Raw genomic sequence first — 21,194 nt, forward strand, 5'->3', positions numbered from 1 at the left:
TAGGATCACCCTTGAACTGGGTCCATATGATGTTTTCTCATCACTCAGGCCATGCATTCTTGTTAGGAATACCATGGAAATGATGATTCTTCTCAGTATCACATCTGTAGGCACACTATGTCAATCTGTTTTACTGCTGGTGGTGTTAACCTTGATCACCTGGTCAAGTTGATGACCTTCTAGGTTCTCCACTTGAATAGAATTCTTTAATTTGGATCACTATTTTTAGCGAAATATTCCCATGTTCTGTTCCTCATTAGACTATCACCCATTTTCCTTAATATTTTTCTACTGTGCCCACCTGTATCAGATCCAATTGTTTTTTTGGGGCATAAATAAAATGATAAATTTAGACATTGATACTCATTTTCACTCTTACATTTACTTTCTAGTATTATAAAAACTGATATTATATGTCATGTACAAATATTCTTAAAAACAGTAACGCAAACTTTTAAAAGTGCATGTCAGCATTTAGTATGTTGACCATTATATTTTTCTTTAATGAAAATTATTAGACTGATGGAAGTCAAAGAGAACATCTTATTTCTATAAATGTGATTTGCCTAGCTTTTCCACTTTTCTCTTGATAGCTTTATATACAGCATTGCATTCATTAAACTAAAATACCTTTATGAAAATAAAATTAGATTGTATATAAGATTATATTCGAGGCATTATTACTAAGGGGTTTTACATTAAGCCTGCATGACTGTCCTATTTATGGTTTATCAAAATTTTCATTTTATCTAGCTATTGGATTTTCATTTTTTACATTTCTAACAGGTTGAAAATGCATGTTTTCTTCACTTAAAAAAACTGATTGTTTTCCATCAGCCGGTAACTGAAATATGTATGTAACAAAGTCATTCCAGTCTCCAACTTGTCAGAATTCAAGACCTATTGCAAGAATTTTGTTCAATCACCTTAAGAAAAATAGTGCTTATTTAGCTCTCCATTTCTAAGTAGCTTCCATAATGTAGAGTGATATGAACTATTAAATATAAAAACCCGTATGACTATGTCTGGTGATGTAAAATGAAGATTTGGCAGGTTATTATCCTGAGGAGGACTATTCAGTAAAATAGTAAAAACGAGGAAATAGGAAGCTCTCCGAGTGTCTGGACGTTGCCTCTTTTCCCCAGTGACCTCTGTGCCTAGCACAGTCCTTGCCTTATGCGTGGCCAATAGATATTGCTGGATGACTGAATAAGAAGTGCAGAGCATCTGCTGATATCAGGTTTCGTGGTAGCTGGATGATTTCTTAGGTGCACTGCAATGTTTTCTTTGCATTATAAGCATGAGCACACTTTATTAGGTCCCTACCCTCTGTCAGGCAGTCCTCTAAACACCTAAACATGGATTAATCTCAGTAAGTGCTCATCACAATCTTGAGGCAGGTACCATTATTATCCCTAGTTTACGGATAAGGAAAGGGGGCCCTGAGAGGTTAAGTCTCATGTCCAAGGTTACAGCAAGTGACAGAATCCACATTTGAACCAGGCTGTATGGCACCAGAGCCCATTCTCCTAACCACTACCTTGACAACTTTTCTCTTTGCTTGTTTTATTTTATATGTCTTTATGTACATATAATTGCCATATACCATTGTATTAGTTTCAGGTGTACAATATAATGATTTGATATTTATAGACATTGCAATATGATCACAATAAGTCTAGTTATTATTAGACGCTATACATGGTTCCAAAAATAATTTCTCCTTTTTTCCGTGTGATGATGACTTTTAAGATCTACCCCCCTGGAAACTTTCAAATTTGCAATACAGTATTATTAACTATAATCATTATGCAGGATTATATTTTATACACTACTAGAGGCCCGGTGCACAAAAATTTGTGCACTCGGGGGGGAAGGGGGTCCCTCAGCCCGGCCTGTGCCCTCTCGCAGTCTGGGACCCCTCAGGAGATAACGACCTGCTCACTTAGGCCTGCTCCAGGGTTGCAGAGGGCAGGCCCAAACCCTAGGTACAGCCCCTGGTCGGGCTCAGAGCAGGGCCGATTGAGGAGTTGGGGCACCGCCTCCTGCCATGCACAGAGCAGGGCAATCGGGAAATTGTGATTCCACCCTCAGTCATGCTCAGGGTAGGGCCGATTGGGGGGTTTGGGCACCGCCCCCTGTCACACTCAAGGCAGGGTTGATGGGGAGGTTGCGGTGCCAGCCTCTGTCACACACAGAGCAGGGCCCATCAGGGGGGTTGGGGCTCCATACCCTATCATGCACAGAGCAGGGCCCATCAGGGGATTGGGGAGCTCCCCCCTGTCACGCACAGAGCAGGGCGGATCAGGGGGTTGAGGAGCTCCCCCCTGTCACTCACGGAGTAGGGCCGATAGGGAAGTTGGGGCACCGCCCCCTGTCACACACAGAGCAGGGCGGATCAGGGGGTTGGGACGCCACACCCTGTCACAATCAGGGCAGGGCCGATGGGGAGGTTATGCCTCTACCCCATCACACACAGAGCAGGGCCTTTGGGGGGGGCATTGGGGCGCTGCACCCTGTCACACACAGTCGCAGGGCGATCAGGGGTTTGGGGAGCTCCCCCCTATCAGGCAAAGAGCAGGGCTGATCAGGGGGTTGGGGTGCCATCCCCTGTCACGAACAGAGCAGGGCAGATAGGGAGGTTGTGTCCTCGCCCCCTGTCACACACAGAGCTGCAGGGCGATCAGGGGGTTTGGGCGCTGCCCCCTGTCACGCTGATCCCGGTGCTGGGAGGCCTCTCGGCTCCGCTGATCCTGGTGCTGGGAGGCAGATTACCCTTTTACTATATAGGATAGAGGCCTGGTGCACAGGTAGGGGCCGGCTGGTTTGCCCTGAAGGGTGTCCTGGATCAGGGTGGGGGTCCCCACTGGGGTGCCTGGCCAGCCTGGGTGAGGGGATGATGGCTGTTTGCAGCTGGTCACACCCCCTTCAGGGTGGGGGTCCCCACTGGGGTGCCTGGCCAGTCTGGGTGAGGGGCTGAGGGCTGTTTTCAGGCTGGTGGGTGACTGAAGCTCCCAACCGCTCCTTTTTTTCTGTTTTGTTTTTTTTTTAATTCTGGGCCAGCTTTAGCTCTGAGGCTTGGCTCCAGCTCTTAGGCCTCCGCTGCTGAAAGCAGGTATCTGGTTTGTTTCGGTTGTATAATTGAAACATTGTTTCAACTCCAGCTCTGAGATCCCTGCGGGCTGAAAGCAGGTTTCTGGGGTTTTGTTTAGCGTCTATATTTGTAACAATGTTTCAAACTGCAAGCTCAGAGGCCGGCAGCGGCAGGCGGAGAATGTTAGCTTCCTCTGTCACTGAATCAAACAAGCCTCATGTTCACTTCAAGCTGCCTGGCTGCCGGCCGCTATCTTGGTTGGCAGTTAATTTGCATATCACCCTGATTAGCCAATGGGAAGGATAGTGGACGTAGGGCTAATTACCATGTTTCTCTTTTATTAGATAGGATAGTCTCATGACATTTATTTTATAGGTGTATATTTTTACCTTTGACCCCCCTTCACTCATTTTACCTTTCCCTAAACAATTCCCCCAGCAACCACCAATCTGTTCTCTCCCTCTCTTTTTGAGGTTGGTGGGTTTTTTGTGGGGTTTTTGTTGTTGTTGTTTTGTTTTTTAGATTCCACATATAAGTTAGATCATATTGTATTCATCTTTCTTTGTCTGACTTATTCCTTCCATGGCAATATTTTATTCTTTTTTTATGGCTGAAAGTATTCCATATATATATACACACACCATATATATATATATATATATATATATATATATATATATATATATATGGAATACTCTTTATTATTTATTTATTCATCAATGGACACTTAAGTTGTTTCCATATCTTGGCTATTGTAAATGGGGATCACATGCCTTTTTGAATAGTACTTTTATTTTCTTCAAAAAACTGATAGTTTTTCATTAGCCAGTAGCTGAAATGTGCATATAACAAAATCAATACCTAGATTTTCAGTTGCTGGATCATATGGTGATTTTATTTTTAATTTCTGGGGGAACCACCATACTGTATTCCATGGTGGCTGCACAGTTTACGTTCCCACCAGTAGTGTGCTATCTGCTTGTTTTAGAGCAGCACCATGGCCTTCCTACTTCTTCCAAAATCCAAGAACTTCATTGACAGGGTTAGCACACGTGTTTCCTAGCACACGTGTTTTGAAGACAAAAATCATATGTATATATATTTTCCTATTGGGCTTTTTTGTTTTATAAAAGTCTTTATTCAGAAGTTTTCTTTCTTACAATTTACTTTATCTCAATAACATCCCCATAACATATCGAAAGTTGATAGCAGTATAAATAAAGCTGGTGTGGTCTGCATGATTGGGAAAATATTTTTCTTTTTATTTTTCTAATTGCCTCTTTCTAAATCATTCATGCTACTATTTAATAATAGCTCAAATTCAGGATCAGGGTGTTTTTCTTTTCCTCTAGTTGGGGGTGTCTGGTACCCTTTTCAATTGTGAACTCAAAGTAATAGGTTCACTAAGAGCAAAATGTCGCCTCAGTGGGTGACCCATGGATCCTATTGCCTTCTTCTTAGGCTCTTATTTATTCTGAACAATAGAGAAGACATGGTGACCCATGGAGCATATCAGAGAACAGCTGCTGCAGCGCTGACAGTTTCCTCTCCCCTGTGAATAATTCCTTTCTTTCAAGTACAACCTGCCTGGAACTCCTAGCTGTCGTACATGCTCCGGTGCATTCCCTTTATTGTCTCCCCATAGTTTCAGAATGTGTTACACAGAAAGCTGCTGCAACTTCCTTCACAGGCCCTTTTTATCAGCCTAAAGAATTCCTATTGATTTTGAGGACCTTAGGATATAGCAAATTGTTAGCTCAAGAGGGATATTGAAAACCAGATAAAATGCTGCATGGAATAATGGGGCGTCCTGGGTCTCTGGAGTTAGTCACTCCAGATGGATGTGTCTTTAAAAGTATCTTGAACCATTTTTAGATGAAGGTGAAGATGAAACGTTACCATCTTGAGAATATCATTTTCTTCCCAAAATATTGTTTGTTCTTTGAAATAGTGCAATTGCATGCACACTTTAATACATGTGAGAAACCACCTGAGTATCTGGAAATTGAAGAGAGCATTGGTCTATTCTCTTGGGAACACACACACACACACACACACACACACACACACACACACCTCTCAATTTATTCAAAAGTTTTTCATAATATCCTCCAATTATTTTCAGTACTTATGGAATCTGTATTGATATGCCCCCTTTTTTAATTCTTGATATCGGTCTTTTCTGCATCCCTTTTTCCTGATTAGCCTTACTAGGATCTTGTCAATTTTATTAGTCATTTGAGAGAGCACTTTTAAGCCACATTTAAAAAAATACTGAGTGCTTTGTCATTGCTTTATTCCTGTACATTTATTTTTCCCTCCTTGTACTTCTTTTTAGGTTTACTTGTGTTCTTTTCTCCACATTCCTGAGATGAATGCTTAAACCATTGATGTTTATTCCTTTATAAAAATAATTATACTTTCATGGCTATCCATTTCCCTCACCACAGCATTATATGAATCACATTTTTATGCTTTATTCTTTTAACTTACAATTCAGATTGAAATATTTTCTAATTTTATTTTTTGACCCATGGATTATTTAAAAGTTTGTTGCTTAATTTTAAAACATCTCAGGATTCTCTCATCTTTTCATTACTGATTTCTAACTTAATTCTGCTCCTAGGTATGACAATGTAGTGGACATCAGACTACCTTTTCTATTGAGAGAAGTTAAAGAAATAATTTCAGAAATAGAACACATGTATTGTACAAGTATAATATTCAGGTTTATTTGAACAATGGAGCCATGGGACAATGGAGAAATATAAGTGTGCCATACATTTCTAGCATTGCTTTGTAGATGTTTATGGATTTGCTTATATTCTTGAAGCTATAGGAAGAAATAAACTTGACTAATACTGCAGAATAAAAGAAAGGAAAGAAATAAAAAAATTAAATGAGGAGACATAAGCTATCACAGTAAGAATATGGCAAATATATCAATGATCCTTCCAGAAGATTTGGTTTTCCTGTGAAAAGACAAATACTCTTACATTGGATTGTAAAGATATGATCCAAGTTTTAATTACTTACAGGGTCATACTCAAAAAAATAGAATTTAAATAAAGGAACAAGAGCAAATAAGTGAAGCAAGTTAAAATTAAAAGAAAGTTGGCAAGTAATGTTATTATCAGACAACTGATTCAAGATAAAATATATTAAGTGGAAACTAGGGTTATTTTATATTGACAACAATTTTAAAACTTATGAAAAGCAATATGGAACCAAAATATAAATAAAAAAGGATTAAGATATAAAGATAAATAATGGCAAACTGGAATGTAGTGGGAGATTAGTAAGACTGCATTAAAATTTGACTGATCTAATAGACAAAAATATAATTATAAGAAAAGGATAAAATGATCAATATGATTTAATACCTATAATAGAAATATAGAAATTAAATGTATTAAATAATACTTATACACAAGTTCATGCTAATAATTCATAAATTTGGATGTAATGAATGATTTTCCATGAAAACACAAATAGAACACCTGCTCAAGAATGCTAAAGAAAATCTAATTACTGGTAATAATAGAGGGATTAGAAAAATTTTTCAAAGAATTAGATTCTTTCATCCTTTCACTCTGAGGTCACCAGACTCTGACTTTATTATTTTTTTAATGTAATGTTTTCAGACATCCAGGGAACAGATAATACTTTGGCTATGTAATTTGTTCCAGAGCATAGAAAAGAGAAGGGAAGCTTTTCAATTCAGGTGATCTTAATCCTGACTCCAAAATTTGAGGATGGAACACACACACACACACACACACACACACACACACACACACTATAATACAATCTCATATATGAATAGAGATGCTCACATTATTAAAATAGTAGCAAGTGAACTCCAGAAATATATTAAAAATAAAATACCGGGCCCAACTGAGGCCTTTTATATTAATTACATGAATGTAAATGTTCTAAACCAAATATTTGCAGTTGTTAAAATTATCTAATAGTAAGCTTGCAAAAATAACTGAAAATCTATATTATAATTAATATGAGGCTTCACCGAGATGGGTGGGCATAAAAACGTGTGTGTGTGTGTGTGTGTGTGTGTGCAAGCGCGAGCACGCTTCTGCTTATGCATATATTTTATGAAAGAGCAGTGATGCCCATTATTGATGAAATGTGTTGCTAAATGAGTCATCTGTTATCTGTTGCCATATAATGATTGCAGTGATCAATGTGGCTATATGATTTCCAACAATTCCATATAACCCACATCCTGGTGATTCTACCACCTTTTCAACTGTCCCTCCCTCACCTGCATGTACTCACTTTGGTCTTTTTCAGTTTAAATTGCAGTTCATCTTTAGAATATCTCTAATGTAGAGATGGTGGCGTCCTCTGTCCTATTTTATTTTAGTACTTGCATTGAAAAACCAAAACCCTGTTGACTCCATCTCTCAACCTCAGTTACACTCTTGCAGCTGAACTTGGCTATAGAACACAGAACGATGCTGACTGATCTTACTCTGCATGCATGATCACTCATCTTAAATGTGCCCTTAATGCTGCCCTGTTTTCCTAGTCCATTCACGCTCTCATTCTGCTAGATGACTCTCATATCTCTCCTCGTTCCTTACATGGGGAACACCTCCTCCCTCACCCTTGCTTAGCATATAATTTTGTTTCCTAAAAGCAACTGGAAGAGAGCTTCCCCATGCTATTGCCACCTCTCATATAAACCCACCTGCATCTTTGCTGATATATTTTCTCTTCACTCTCTCCTTTTAGTTGGGTTTAACATCCATGACCTAGCAAACACAGGCCACTCCAGCTGCATATTAAATTGCATCTCCTCTCAAGGACATTTGCTCCAGGAATTTACTCCTTCTCTTGCATTATTTTGTTGCTTCCTCTCTGTTGGATATTTCCTTCATCATGTAAATATGCTATAATATTTAGAGTCTCAAAAACAAAACTGAAAACCAAATCCTAAAATCCTCCATTGACCTAACTTTCCTGTTCAGTGACTGTTCCTCTGTCTGCCTTGCACTGTCTTCAGTTCCCCTCTCGCTGTATTGAACCCACTCCAATGAGGCTTTGGCGTTCTCTGCTTCACAAATATGCACTTGTCAAGGTCTCCACTGATGTCCATGTTGCTAAATCCACCCTTCAATTCTGAGTCCTCATGCTGTTGGGCTTTGATTATTCCCTTCTTCAAAACAGGTGCTTTGCTTGGCTTTCATGGCTCGCACTCTTTTGGTTTTGCTCCTCGATCTCTTGGCTCCCTCCTCCTCCTCACACCTCTAGCATCTGCATGAAGGACTGTTTCAGGGCTTGATGCTTAGATTTCTTCCTTATATCCACTCACTTTGTAGGTGATCTCATTCTGTCTAAAGGCTTTAAATACCATCTCTATGAAACGACTTCCTAATTGTTTCCCTTATCTTGATCTTAGTTCTTGGACTCCAGACTTGTATATCCAGCAACACATCTGAATCTTCACTGGCGTGTTTAATTGGAATGCCAAAAGGTACATGTCAGAAACCAAGTCATCATCCTCTTTCTCAAACTTGTTCTTCACCAGCTCAGTAAATGGCAACTTCTTTCTTCTAGTTGGCTTAGGCTAAAAACCTTGAAGTGTTTCTTGATTCTGTTTCCCTCACACTGCACATTTAATCCTAAGAAAGTTTTTATTGCTCCCTTGAGAACATCATCTTCAGAGTCAGACCCTTTTCATCATCTTCCCTTGGCTAAGCCATCCCTAGCAATAACCTTCAAAATCATCTCCTTGCTTTAGCCCTTGCAACCTCCCAAGCTCCATAAAGTCTATTTCTGACACTACAGTCAAGTTGGTCATATTGGAACTCAATTCAAAACCCCCACATGGCTTTCTACCTACAGTAGCCAAAGTCATCTTGTTAATGATCTGCCTTCTTGGATTTTTTCTGGTATATTTTTGACCCAATTGCCTACTATTATTTCTCTAGCTACACAGGCTTCAGTGATAGTCCTTGAACTTGCCAGCAGGCCCCTGCCTCAAAGTTATTGCTCTCCTGCAGGGTGTCACTAGATGTCACTTTTTCAATGAGACTTTCCCAGAATCCTTTTTAAAATATCACCTTCCATATTCCTTATCCTCCTTACTTTAATTTTCTTCATAGATTTTATCACCATGTAACCTATTAGTTTTATATATTTTACTCCATTAACTTTATATTTTAATACACATTCAATGAGGGCTGGTATTTTATATCTTTGGTTTACTTTTCCATTCCCAGCACCTGGAACAAAGTCTAGAAAGAAGTAGGCATTCAAAAAAAACCAAAAAAAACAACCTGTTGAATGAGTAAATGAGCGAGTGAATGAATGACTATAACAAGTCCATTTGAAATGTGTATGCCATTTGAACCAGTAATTTCATTTCTAATAATTTATTCCAAGAAGATAACTGCTCAGGCACACAAAGAAACATGTGTTGAAGCATTTTTAAAATATATTTTATTTATTTTTTACAGAGAGGAAGGGAGAGGGATAGAGAGTTAGAAACATCGATGAGAGAAAAACATCTATCAGCTGCCTCCTGCACACCCACTACTGGGGATGTGCCTGCAACTAAGGTACATGCCCTTGACTGGAATCGAACCTGAGACCCTTCAGTCTGCAGGCCAATGCTCTATCCATTGAGCCAAACCAGTTAGGGCTGTGTTGAAACATTTTTATTAATAATGCAAAACTGGAAATAGTAATAGGAAGTTGGACATTAAATACATTGTGGTATAGGTATACTGAAGAATGCCATGCATCCATTAAAGGGATGTGGCTTTACTTTTATTGACATGGAAAGACATTTGCAGTGTATGGTTAAGTTACAAAGATTTCAAAATGTCAATATTGATCATTTCTTGACAGCTGGATCATTAGTGATTTTAATTTCCTTGTGCTTTTATGTATTTCCTATTTTTCTAAATAACCTATTTATATCAGAAAATTATATATATATATATATATATATATATATATATATATATATATATATCAAGTTGTCAAATTTTTCACAAGTACCCATAAGCCTTCACTCTTTCTGCTTATTTTTCCCATAAGGTAGGAATACTTAGCTTAGAGTCCATCAATGGACTTCATGGAGTCTGTGAACCTGTTGTAAAATTTGTAAGCCACATTTTCTACGCACTTTTATGTGTGCATTTTCAGATTATTAAAGTAGTCCACATACGTCAGTATGTCTTCCTCAACCTACATGAGTGTGCTCTTTTTCATTCTTTTTTTAAAATTTTGTTTTATTGCTTAAAGTATTACAAAGAGTAGTACTTATGTCTCCTTTTTTTTCCTCCTTGATAACATGGAGAAGGCCCAGCTTCCTTCAGTTGGCCACTTCTTTCACCGCCTTTTTCTCCAGTGTTTCCCTCGTTTCCATCTGCTTCGTCTCAGTAACAGCTAAGTGAGTTGAGGTTATGAGAGGACCTAGCATTAAGTAGGTGCTAACCTTTATCCAGGGACTTATTTTAACTCCTTAACTCTCATGGATACCCTTGGCTGAGGAATATCCATTTATTACTAGTGCATTATAATATCTCTTCTTTCTCAATACTTGTATAAGACCTTTCTCAAGTGTTGTTTCTAAAATATGCACAATGCCATTAAATCCCTCCCTGCCTTGGATCATAGCCCAAAGTATTTTTCTTAGAATTTGTAACTTATTGGCCTCATCACTGATAGTAATAAATTATCTCCATTTCATGAGTAGCCATTTTTTCTTTTATTTTATTGTAAACTATGTAGGGTAATTAGATGAAGAGGTAATATCATCATGTTGGATTCCACGGCTTCAATCATGAATTAACTCCATTTGCTACTGAACTTTCCCTATGGTGATATAATTTTGGCTCCTAGCTATGTTATTTATGGAGAAGCTTTGTTATCCTCACTGATCTAGCTACATTCCTCTTCTTGCAGCATGACTTCTATAATAGCGTTATAATTAGTTTTGAAATAGTTCAATTAATTTTCACAATAACGTGTTTATTACTGGACATCGCTAAGCTTCAGTGTTATTGGGCCTTCTTCATTGTTATAGCCTCAGTGCTCTTAGTAAGTGTTTGCTGGAATAAATGAACTACTAAATCATAGATTTAAAAAGCCCTCCTCTTCTTATGCTCTAGTATAAGGAAGTTTTTTGTTTTATAAAAATGAAATGATATCAGGAAGTTATGCATTGTTAATCACTGGATGCATTCAAATAAACTGGATGGCCATTTGATGGGAATATCATAGACGAGATTCAAGCATTGATATTTGGGTAGATTCTCATTAGAATACTTTATGTTTGAGATTCAGGTTTGTTTCAGTTAAAATCCACCTTGAAAATTTGCTGATGTTTATGTAGCATGAATAGATACGTCATAGGAAGTCTAAATCATGATCATGACCTGTATGGAGTGCTTCCTCTTCTCAGGAACTGTGCAAAGTAATCATCTACATCGCTTGTTTCATTGAATTCTTACAATGATTATATTAGGGTACAACTCTTATTCCTATTTGATAGGGGCGGAAACTGAGGCTTGGGGGAGATTTTTAACTTTCAGGTTATAAACTGTGGAGAGAGGATTAAGATTCTGAGGTCTTTTAAATTGCTGCATTCTAGTGCCTGGCTGATGACCAAATACCATTAAAAATAAACAAAATTATTTAACAAAAACAGAATCAATGTGGTTCTAATGAGGGATGCCAGAAAACACCTTTTTCTCCCAACTCTTCCATCTCCCCCAACATCTGAGGGAACCCTTGGAAGTAGCAAGGTAAACAGTCCATTTTCTATGACAAATGAACAAATCCACTAACAATAATTTTGGCTCTACTACTGGACTCCACTTTTCCCATTTCATTGGTTATGCTAGGACCCCCATAATACTAATTGTCTCACTTAAAGGGTATTCAAATTCTTGTTATTCACAGAATTGGCTATCAGAGGCTGGACTTTATAAATGATGCCTAATTGGGATTATTGAAAAATACTAAGAATAGTTACTGTTTATTGAGTTCTTACCATGTTTCAGACACCCTGCTTTATATGGATTATCACAATGAGTTCTCATTTGACAGATGAGGAAAATGAGACAGTGAGAGATCAGGTCATAGATAGTGAAAAGCTGATCTGGGTTTTTAGTTCCAAAGCCCGTGCATATAACTCCTTTGTAATTGTGCCATCCTCAAACTACCCTAAAGCTGTATTTGACACTAGAAGTGCATGTGGCTTTTTTTCAGGTGACTAATTTACAACTGACTTATAGTTTAAAGCACTGAGATGATCTGATCTTTTTTCTATTTAGGTTTCAGTTGAGGCAGCAGAAAAATTCTCATCTCATGTTGTGAGCAACCTTTTTGTCAGATGAGAGGTGACCTTATTTTTATCCTTTGATCATGAGTTATAAAGGAGATTGTTGAAATGAATGATGCCCTGCCATGGCTGCCTACTTCTCTGAAGTCTAATCTTAAATTAGTATGTATTTCTCTCAGTGCAAAAGATGAGTGAGTAACAAGGCCATACTTATTATAAAGGGGGAACTTTATTTCTGATTTTAGTTGCCCCCCAAAATTATGAATAACAAATCAGGGAGACACGATATGTTCAAGTGTGACAAATTATATTCTTGGGATTTAAAATGTGACTTTTAAGGGAGTACATGCTCATTAAAAATTAAAGGGAAAATAAAGGACAGTACAAAGAAGGTTAAAAAAAATCACTCATACTTCCATCACTCCAACAATCACTTTTTAAAATGTTGATACGTTTTATCGCATTGCATATTTTTCCTGTGATCAAAGGGTAATAGATCAGTTGGGGTTCTCAGTTGTAAAGTGACTGTGGAGGTGGTGGATGGGAGGGCAGCGGGCAGAGCTGATGGGAGCCTGAGGCACCAGAATTGGGAACAAACAATAACTAGAGGCTCCCTGGTGGGCCAGCAAGCAGGAAGCAGGAGGCACAGGGACCTTAAAGGAACTGACTGGATGCTGCTGCCCCTGCACAATGCAGGTTCTTTCCCTCTCTTCCTGGCTGCGCTCCATTATGCTTCTGAGTCTTGAGAAAGTGTCTGATTGCTGGGGTGTGTCATGGGCCTGCCCCTGGCTGTGCCCTGGGAAGAGGGAGGATTTGACCTCTTTGCTTTTGGAAATGAGAAAGATAGCTCATGTGCTGTCTTGATCGAGTGTTTTGTTTGTACACAGTAATGTTCCAAGTGCTTTCATAAATGAACTCTTTCAGATCCTCACAGAAATCCTTGAGGCAAGTACCATTCACATCGTCATATTACAGCTGAGTAACCAAATGAGGTAGAGAGAGGAGAAGTGGCTTGCCACTGCTATGAGGGGTGCAGGGAGGTGAACCCTCAGGCTTTAGGGCCTGGGTGTGTAAGCACTCTATTCTGCTGGGCCTGTGGGCAGTAGGGGGAGGGGAAGCAGGCCTGCCTCCCACTGAGATGGCACCAGTGGGGGACAGTGGAGCTCCAGAAAAGAGTATGGTTGTTACTAGAACAATGATTCATTAAAATAGGCCCAGTATTCATTGCAGATACTTTTAAGTTATACTAGTAATTATGCAATAGTCATATTTTCCTGGGTTTTAATGTCCTCATACAAGTTTATTCATCTTCTAGTGACTAGTTTTGAAGATATGGATCAACTTCTTTTCAATCTGCTTTTCTTATTTTAATGAGGGCTAACTTTAGTTGAATACTAACCATGTGCTAGACACACTTTTAAGTGTTTTACATTATTGTTTATGTTTGTCTTTATTAAATGTTTTTGTGTATTATACATTTTTGGACACCCTGTATATCTATTTCATTTCTAAAAAAGCTGAATGAATGATGCTAATGACTGTTGGTCAAATATTTAACTTTTGAAAGGTTGTTCTTGTTTATAGGGGCATAGTGTCAGCCTTATTGCAATGTAAGGTTAGTTTAGTGCCTCAAGTTCAGGAATTCAATATAGGTACCATTTCTAATAATAGCTAGAGGAGAACAGCAATAATAGGATTTATGCCTCAGTGGGTTAAGAACTGACAAGTATATAGCAATAGGCCACTGTGTTTGCTGATGTTATTTTTTAAAAAATGCAAACACCTCTTTCACATTATAGAATTTACTAGTTGAATTAATTAAATAATGAATACTTGTTATCAAATAATAATATAGAAAGGATTCTGTTCTTGACTACTTGGTTTATTTTGAATCTTAAAGTAGAATTGTACTATATATATTACATTAAAAATTAATATGTAATTAAGAAAATTCAAGGTTTAAAAATGTGTGAAAGGTCCTTCACAGTCTTTCCCCTTAGCCGTATCCTCAACTGAGGTAACTATTCTTAACATTTGATATGTTCTTCTTGATTTTTTCTTCTGTAAACACACACACACATAGTTTTTGCAAACAAAATGGGATACTATAGAATTTTGTTGTTGTTTACTTAATAGTAAACTATGGCATTGTTTCATTTCTGAACATCATTCTTTTATAGAATGGCACAGTGTTTTAGAATATGAATTTATCATAATTACTCTGAGTGAATAGTTGGCATTTTATCAGGTTTTTAGTATTTTAAATAAATCTTTAGGCAGAACCTTCTGCATGCATCATTGCTAATTTGTGCTGTTATTTTGCATAGATTTTTAGATTTGAAATTACGATTTAAAGTGTATGCACATTTAATAAATTGATAGTTTTACCAAACTGCTTTCAAGACGTCCCTGTAAATTTATTTTGCCACAAATAGTGTACCAGAGTGTTTATTTTTCTACATTTTTATTGACACTAGATATTATTACTTTTTTTATTATTGCTTATCTGATTGGTAAATCCATTAAGTTGCTTTTTCTTATTGATTTGCAGGTACTTTTCATTAACCTCTGATTTATCATGTATTTAACCTTGTCTCATAGAATGTCATTTGTTGTGTAATTTTATTCTTTCTGTTGAGAATTTTTTGAATGCTATGTAGTTGACATGTAATTAATCGATGTTTTATGGTTTCTGTTTTATTCTAATTTCTTACCTCTAATTTCTTTTTTATGGCTAATTTCTACCATCTATAGATTATTCCCAGCAGAATACAAAAATGTGTATTAGTAGTTCTTACCAACTGAAATTTCTTACCTTGACAGTGTCTTTCAATAGCTACCCTCCCGAGGTGTCCGTACTTGTTATCTCTTACTTCCTTCTGCGCGTTCTCTCTGGAGCCTACTTCAAGAAATCTTTATTTTCCATAGAATTTTCTGAAATAGCTTTAGGGTCACCAGAAACCTGTTTTGTTAAATCCAGTGGTTCTGCCTTTATCTTATTTGACCTATTAGCAGCATTTGAAACAGTTCATTACTCTCTCTTCCTTGAGGCATCTCCATCATCAGGCCTTTGGGACACCACTGTCACTTTTCCTCCCCTACTCTCACTAGCTACAATTACTGTTTTTTTTGCTTGTTTTTGCTGGTTTCTCCTCAAAATGTTAAAGTGTCCTTTCATTTATAATAATTTCCAAGGTATTCCCTGTGTCTTGATGGCTTTCAATACAATCTGCATGCCTATAGCTCCCTACATTTTTATCTCCATTATGGACCTTTTTCCACCTCAGACATGTCCTCTTTTTTTCTTCATTCTGGAATATAAATCTCTTTTTAATTAAAGTATAGTTGACATATATTATATTGGTTTCAGGTGTAAAACATAGTGATTTGACATTTGTATACCTTACAAAGTGACCACTACAAGAAGTCTAGTAACCATCTGTCATTGTACAAAGTTATTACAATATCGACTACTTTTCCTATGCTGTACTTTACATACCTGTGACTTACTTTATAACTCTAACTTTGTAATTCTTAATCCCCTGACAACATGGATAGACCTAGAGCAGTGATGGTGAACCTTTTGAGCTCGGCGTGTCAGCATTTTGAAAAACCCTAACTTAACTCTGGTGCCGTGCCACATATAGAAATTTTTTGATATTTGCAACCATAGTAAAACAAAGACTTATATTTTTGATATTTAGTTTATATATTTCAATGCCATTTAACAAAGAAAAATCAACCAAAAAAATGAGTTCGCATGTCACCTCTGGCATGCGTGTCATAGGTTCGCCATCACTGACCTAGAGGATATTGTGGGGAGTGAAATCAATCAGAGAAAGACAAATATTATATCATTTCACTTTTGTATGTAACCTAAAATAAGCTAAACAAATGAACAAACAAAACAGACTCATAGATTCAGAAACATATCTTAGTTACTAGAGGATTGGGCAGTGAAGGGGGTAAAAGGTGAAGGGGATTAAGAGGTACAAACTTATAGTTCTACGTGTCCTCTTGAGTGTTCATGAGGTTCCTTAAACATAACCTATCTAAGTTTAAAACTTGATTTAAATTATCTTACTTTTTCTTCATTTCAGGATGTATTGATTTCTTCTTCATTTTTGCTGGATATAGGATTCTTAGCTGACAGCTTTTTCTTTCATCACATAAAAACTATGTGCCACTTCCTTAAGTCCACTACCATTCTAATTTCTTTTCCTCATATATACAATGTATTGATTTTTTTCTGTCTGCTTTTAACATTTTGCATTTGCTTTTAGAATTTTAATTATGATGAGTATTTTTAAAAATTGATTTTGTTTGGGGTTTGCTTACATTCTTGAATATGTGAATTTATGTCTCTTGCCAAATTTGAGAAGTTTTCAGTCATTGTTTAGTCAAGTACTTTTTCACTCTACCTTCTTCCTCTTCTTTTATGGACTCTAATTACATAAATCTTAGATCTTTTGTTATAGTCTCACAGGTCTCTGACACTTTCTTCATTTTTCCCCCAGTCTATTTTCTTTCTATTTGTTCAGATTGAGTAATTTTTATCTTTCAGTCAACTGATCTTTTCTTGGTGCCCTCCATTCTACTGTTAGCCTATCCTTTGAGCTTTTTATTTGTTATATTTTTTAATTTTAAAACTTTCATTTGATTATTTATTTGGGTCTTCTCTTTCTTTGCTGAGGCTTTCTGTTTTTTCCTTGTTTCAAGTGTGTTCAAATATATTTGTTATTGCTTTTTTAAAGAATATTTTTATTGATTTCAGAGAGGAAGGGAGAGGGAGCGAGACATAAAACATCAATGATGAGAATCACTGATCAGCTGCCTCCCACATACCCCCTCCTGGGGTGATCCTGCAACCCAGGCATGCGCCCCTGACCCAAATTGAACCTGGCACCTCCCCTCTCCCCCCGCCACCCCCCCCCCCCCCCCGCCAATTCATAGGCTGACACTATCTACCGAACCAAATCAGCTAGGGATGTTATTGCTTTTAAAAAAATATATTTTTATTGATTTTAGAGAGAGAGAGAGAGAGAAAGGGAAAGGGAGAAGGGAGAGAAAGATAGAAACATCTATGAGAGAGAAACATCTGTAGGCTGCCTCCTGCATGCCCCCTGATGGGGATCAAGGTCACAACTCAGGCATGTGCCCTGTCCGGAAATCCAACCGAGGACTTCTTTGGTGCATGGGTCAATGTTCAACTGAGCAACACTGACAGGCTGTTAATGCTTCTTTTTATCAGTGATTCTATAAAATGTTTGTCAGGTAATTTAATATCTCTGTCATCTTGCTGTTAATATCTATTGATTGTCTTTTTGTCATTAATATGACATCTTTTTGTTCTTGGTATGGCATATGATTTTCAATTTAATCCTGCTCATTTTTGCATCATGTTCTGGGACTTGGATATTATTTAAACTCCTTGTGTTAGCTAGATTTTTCTGACACTGCTCTGTCAGAGGATGGGAGAGTGCCTTCTTGTTACTTACATGTGGAGGTAGAAGTCCAATTCCCCGTTTGGCCTTCTGTTGAGAACTGAGGGGGAAGCTTCTAATATTCCTGGGTGGGAGTAAAATTTCCAACTCCCCACATGGTCTCTACTGACACTGTGGTAGAGAGGATCTTATTACTGCTGTGTGGTTGAAAGTCCTGACTCTACTAATCTTCCACTGACAACGTCACAGTTGGGAGCCGGCAGTGTGCTTTGTTACTACCAGATAAGGATGCAAGACCAAGCTCCCACTCATGTGTTCTCCACTGATGCCGTGGGGAGCTTTATGACTGGCCACTGGGTTAAAAGTCTTGGTTCTCTACTTGTTCTCTCTCACACCCTACTGGAAGTGTTGAGTATATCATGTTTGCCTCAAGAGGATGGAAACCTAATGTCCCCTCTTGGCGTTTGCTGGCAGGGTTGAGGGCATGACTACTGTTTTTTTTCTTTGGTGTTTGACTAGAATAGAGTGATTGTTGTCTAAAAACTTTTATCTTGCTAGTCTTCATCTTTTCTGGTAGTTTGGCTAGGGAGAGCAGGCTTTTTCTTTTATTTCTTTTCCGTTTTCTTTCTTTCTTTCCCTTTTTTTTTAATTGCATCTGTTGGTATTTTCAGGTTGCTGGCTTCTTCAGTTCCAAGTCTGTATATATGAGGCAAAAGGAAAACCTAGGAAACTCACCATTGTTTGGTTCCTCGGGTCCTGAGGTCCCTCACTGTTTTTTCTCCTCCATCTTTCAGACTCTTCTTATGTTTGTTTTATAATATAATGTGTGGTTGTAGTTAGTGGGAGGGATAGGGAAAGCATATCTATTCCATCTTTCTGGAAGCAGGAATCATGTCAGTCACATTTGAACTTAACTTTCAATGGGCTCCATACGGCTCTTCCCTGTGCAGGTACCTGGAACTGGAAAGCAGTGGCCATCGGAATGAAATCAGACTGCACTACCGCTCTGGCAGTCACCGCCCTCACACGGAAGTGTTTCCATACATTTTGGCTGATGACAAGTGGCACAAGCTTTCCTTAGCCATCAGTGCCTCCCATTTGACTCTACACATCGACTGCAATAAGTAAGTGAAATGTTCTCAGTTCAGAAAATGGAAGATGCTAAGAAATGACTGCTAACTTACATCACTTATCTGATGTTTCTTTCCCCCACCTCTCCCCCCCCAGAATATATGAAAGAGTGGTGGAAAAGCCCTCCACAGACTTGCCTGTAGGCACAACGTTTTGGCTGGGACAGAGAAATAATGCACATGGATATTTTAAGGTATCCTTTGACTAAAGTCTGATCATAAAGTATAAATATAAATGCTTTCTCATGAGTTTAGAAAAATTAATTTTGCTTTTTATGGTGAGAAACAAAATAATTTTACTTGTGTAGATTTTTCTATTTATGTTTTATTTCTTCTTTGCTTTTAGCTGACATGATATTTAGCTGATGAACACTACTTTCTCTTTTTGCCCTAATGAGTTTTATCTTTAGACATTATATAGAAGACCAAAAGGCTGAAATCAGGGCAGTTAACATATCATTCTTGAAATTAGGCATTCAAAGTAATAAAAGCCTAAAATATTAGTATACAAATAAACTCTCCCCCACTGAAGTATAACTTTTGATGATACTTTCACCGGTATGTTATTAATAAAGGATTGAAAGCTTTTTAATATGCATTATTCATGGGCTCCTTATACACCAGAAAGTGAGAAAGGAATATATATATTTAAGTGCACAAATCTACCAAAAGTAGAAAGCAACCATAATTTATATCTTTTTTTAGTGTCTACTAAGACACACACTCTGTAGAATCTCACATTGTAGAGGATCTAAAAGACATACCGTTTAATTATCTGTCTTTAAAGGATGAAGAAATAAAGTCCATAATATTTCTTGACTGTAAGCCCATAAGTATAATCATTTCCCCCCAGTGACTATGATATAGAAGTGACCTGGCAAATGGCTGTTAAATAAAAGAATGACAGGGGTGTGTGTCCAACTCGTGAATTTTTAGGTAGACTAGGTACCAATAACTTTACAAATGTATTTTAAGCAAGGCTTATAATCCTAGAGAGGTGTTTTTAAAAGTTAAACATTGTCTGTTACCTGGGAACCAGGTGCTTTGAATCTGTTATTTCATCTCTCCTAGGCATGCTGGCTTTGATGCATAGTCTTTTTCTCCTCTTTTACATATGCATAAGCCTGCTCATAGAGCTTAGATAGCTTCTCCGAGTCAGTCATGGGGAATTGGTCCCATTTTTGCAAATCCTGAAAATTCAATGCTGTTTTCCTCTGTAAGGGATTGCAAATGTGTGCTGTTAGTGCCAAGTCTCTTCTCTATTTAATCATAACAGTCTTTCCCGTGGAGCCCAGATGTGGTCTCAGAATCCTTCTCAGACATTGATTATGTGACTACTCTAGGGATCCTGCTTTTTATTGCAGATTCTGAATGGTGCCTACTAGAACTGTGCAGTGCGCATGCACACAATAACTTTGTTCTTATGTTGTCTCCTCCAAGTGATAGGAGTCTGTATATAAATTGCCTCCTTAATCTAAATCCAAACAGACAACAGATCCAGCCATTGCCACAGTACACTAAAATATTTATCATTCACATTGGCATTCTTTTTGTACCACACTATTAATCAGATTAAACATGTAGGAGCTATTTGGTAAATCTGTGTTCAAAATTGTCTTGAAAATATGTTGGTACTACCATTCCTGTCATTAGACATTCTGCTTGCATTTTTCAAAGAGATAAGGTGAAATATTAATAAGAGAAAATGTATAAAATTGGTGCAAGAAGAGAGGAGGGTGGTGGGTGAGAGGGACAGCTGGAGTGTGTCTGATGAGGTCATTCCTGACCTACCATTTGACCTTTGCTTTAAGAGTTCAAAAGCTGGAAGCTAATTATACCTTAATGACTAAGGACGCATGTAAATTTTGCCTATAAACATGTAATAGGGCCTTCCTTCTGTGTAAAATGTGTTATTTTCAGCAGGCATTTAAAACAAATTCATGCTAAACTTTCTGTACTCTGAAGGACTCGTCACTGAGTCTTACATAGCTGTTTAATTTATCTATTGTCCTTTTCAAGTTGAGAAAAGTTTCAAAAAATTGCACTGAAAAATGAGAAATGCTCAAATGATCATTGCTTTCATAACTAGTTTTCTATTCTTTTCTTTTGATGATTGCAGTTTAAAATTAGTATCATCTTCACTGTTGGTGAAACCAGAAATGAGTTTTAGGTTGATTTTTAAAGGTCATTTTCAAGCCTTACTTCAG

At 37.5% G+C, this 21,194-nt stretch overlaps 1 protein-coding gene across 2 annotated transcripts in view; it reads left to right on the forward strand.

Moving 5' to 3' along the window:
• The window catches only part of NELL2 (neural EGFL like 2), a 327,688-nt gene that overhangs the window by 70,948 nt on the left and 235,546 nt on the right, over nucleotides 1–21,194 (forward strand). For both annotated transcript variants that reach the window (XM_081083919.1, XM_081083918.1), the window contains exons 5-6: nucleotides 18,808–18,981; nucleotides 19,085–19,181. In XM_081083919.1, coding sequence (XP_080940045.1) covers nucleotides 18,808–18,981; nucleotides 19,085–19,181 — 271 coding nt within the window. The remainder of the gene's footprint in view (nucleotides 1–18,807; nucleotides 18,982–19,084; nucleotides 19,182–21,194) is intronic.

Source organism: Myotis nattereri, assembly GCF_964212035.1.
Source record: "Myotis nattereri genome assembly, chromosome: 2".
Lineage (NCBI taxonomy): Eukaryota > Metazoa > Chordata > Mammalia > Chiroptera > Vespertilionidae > Myotis > Myotis nattereri.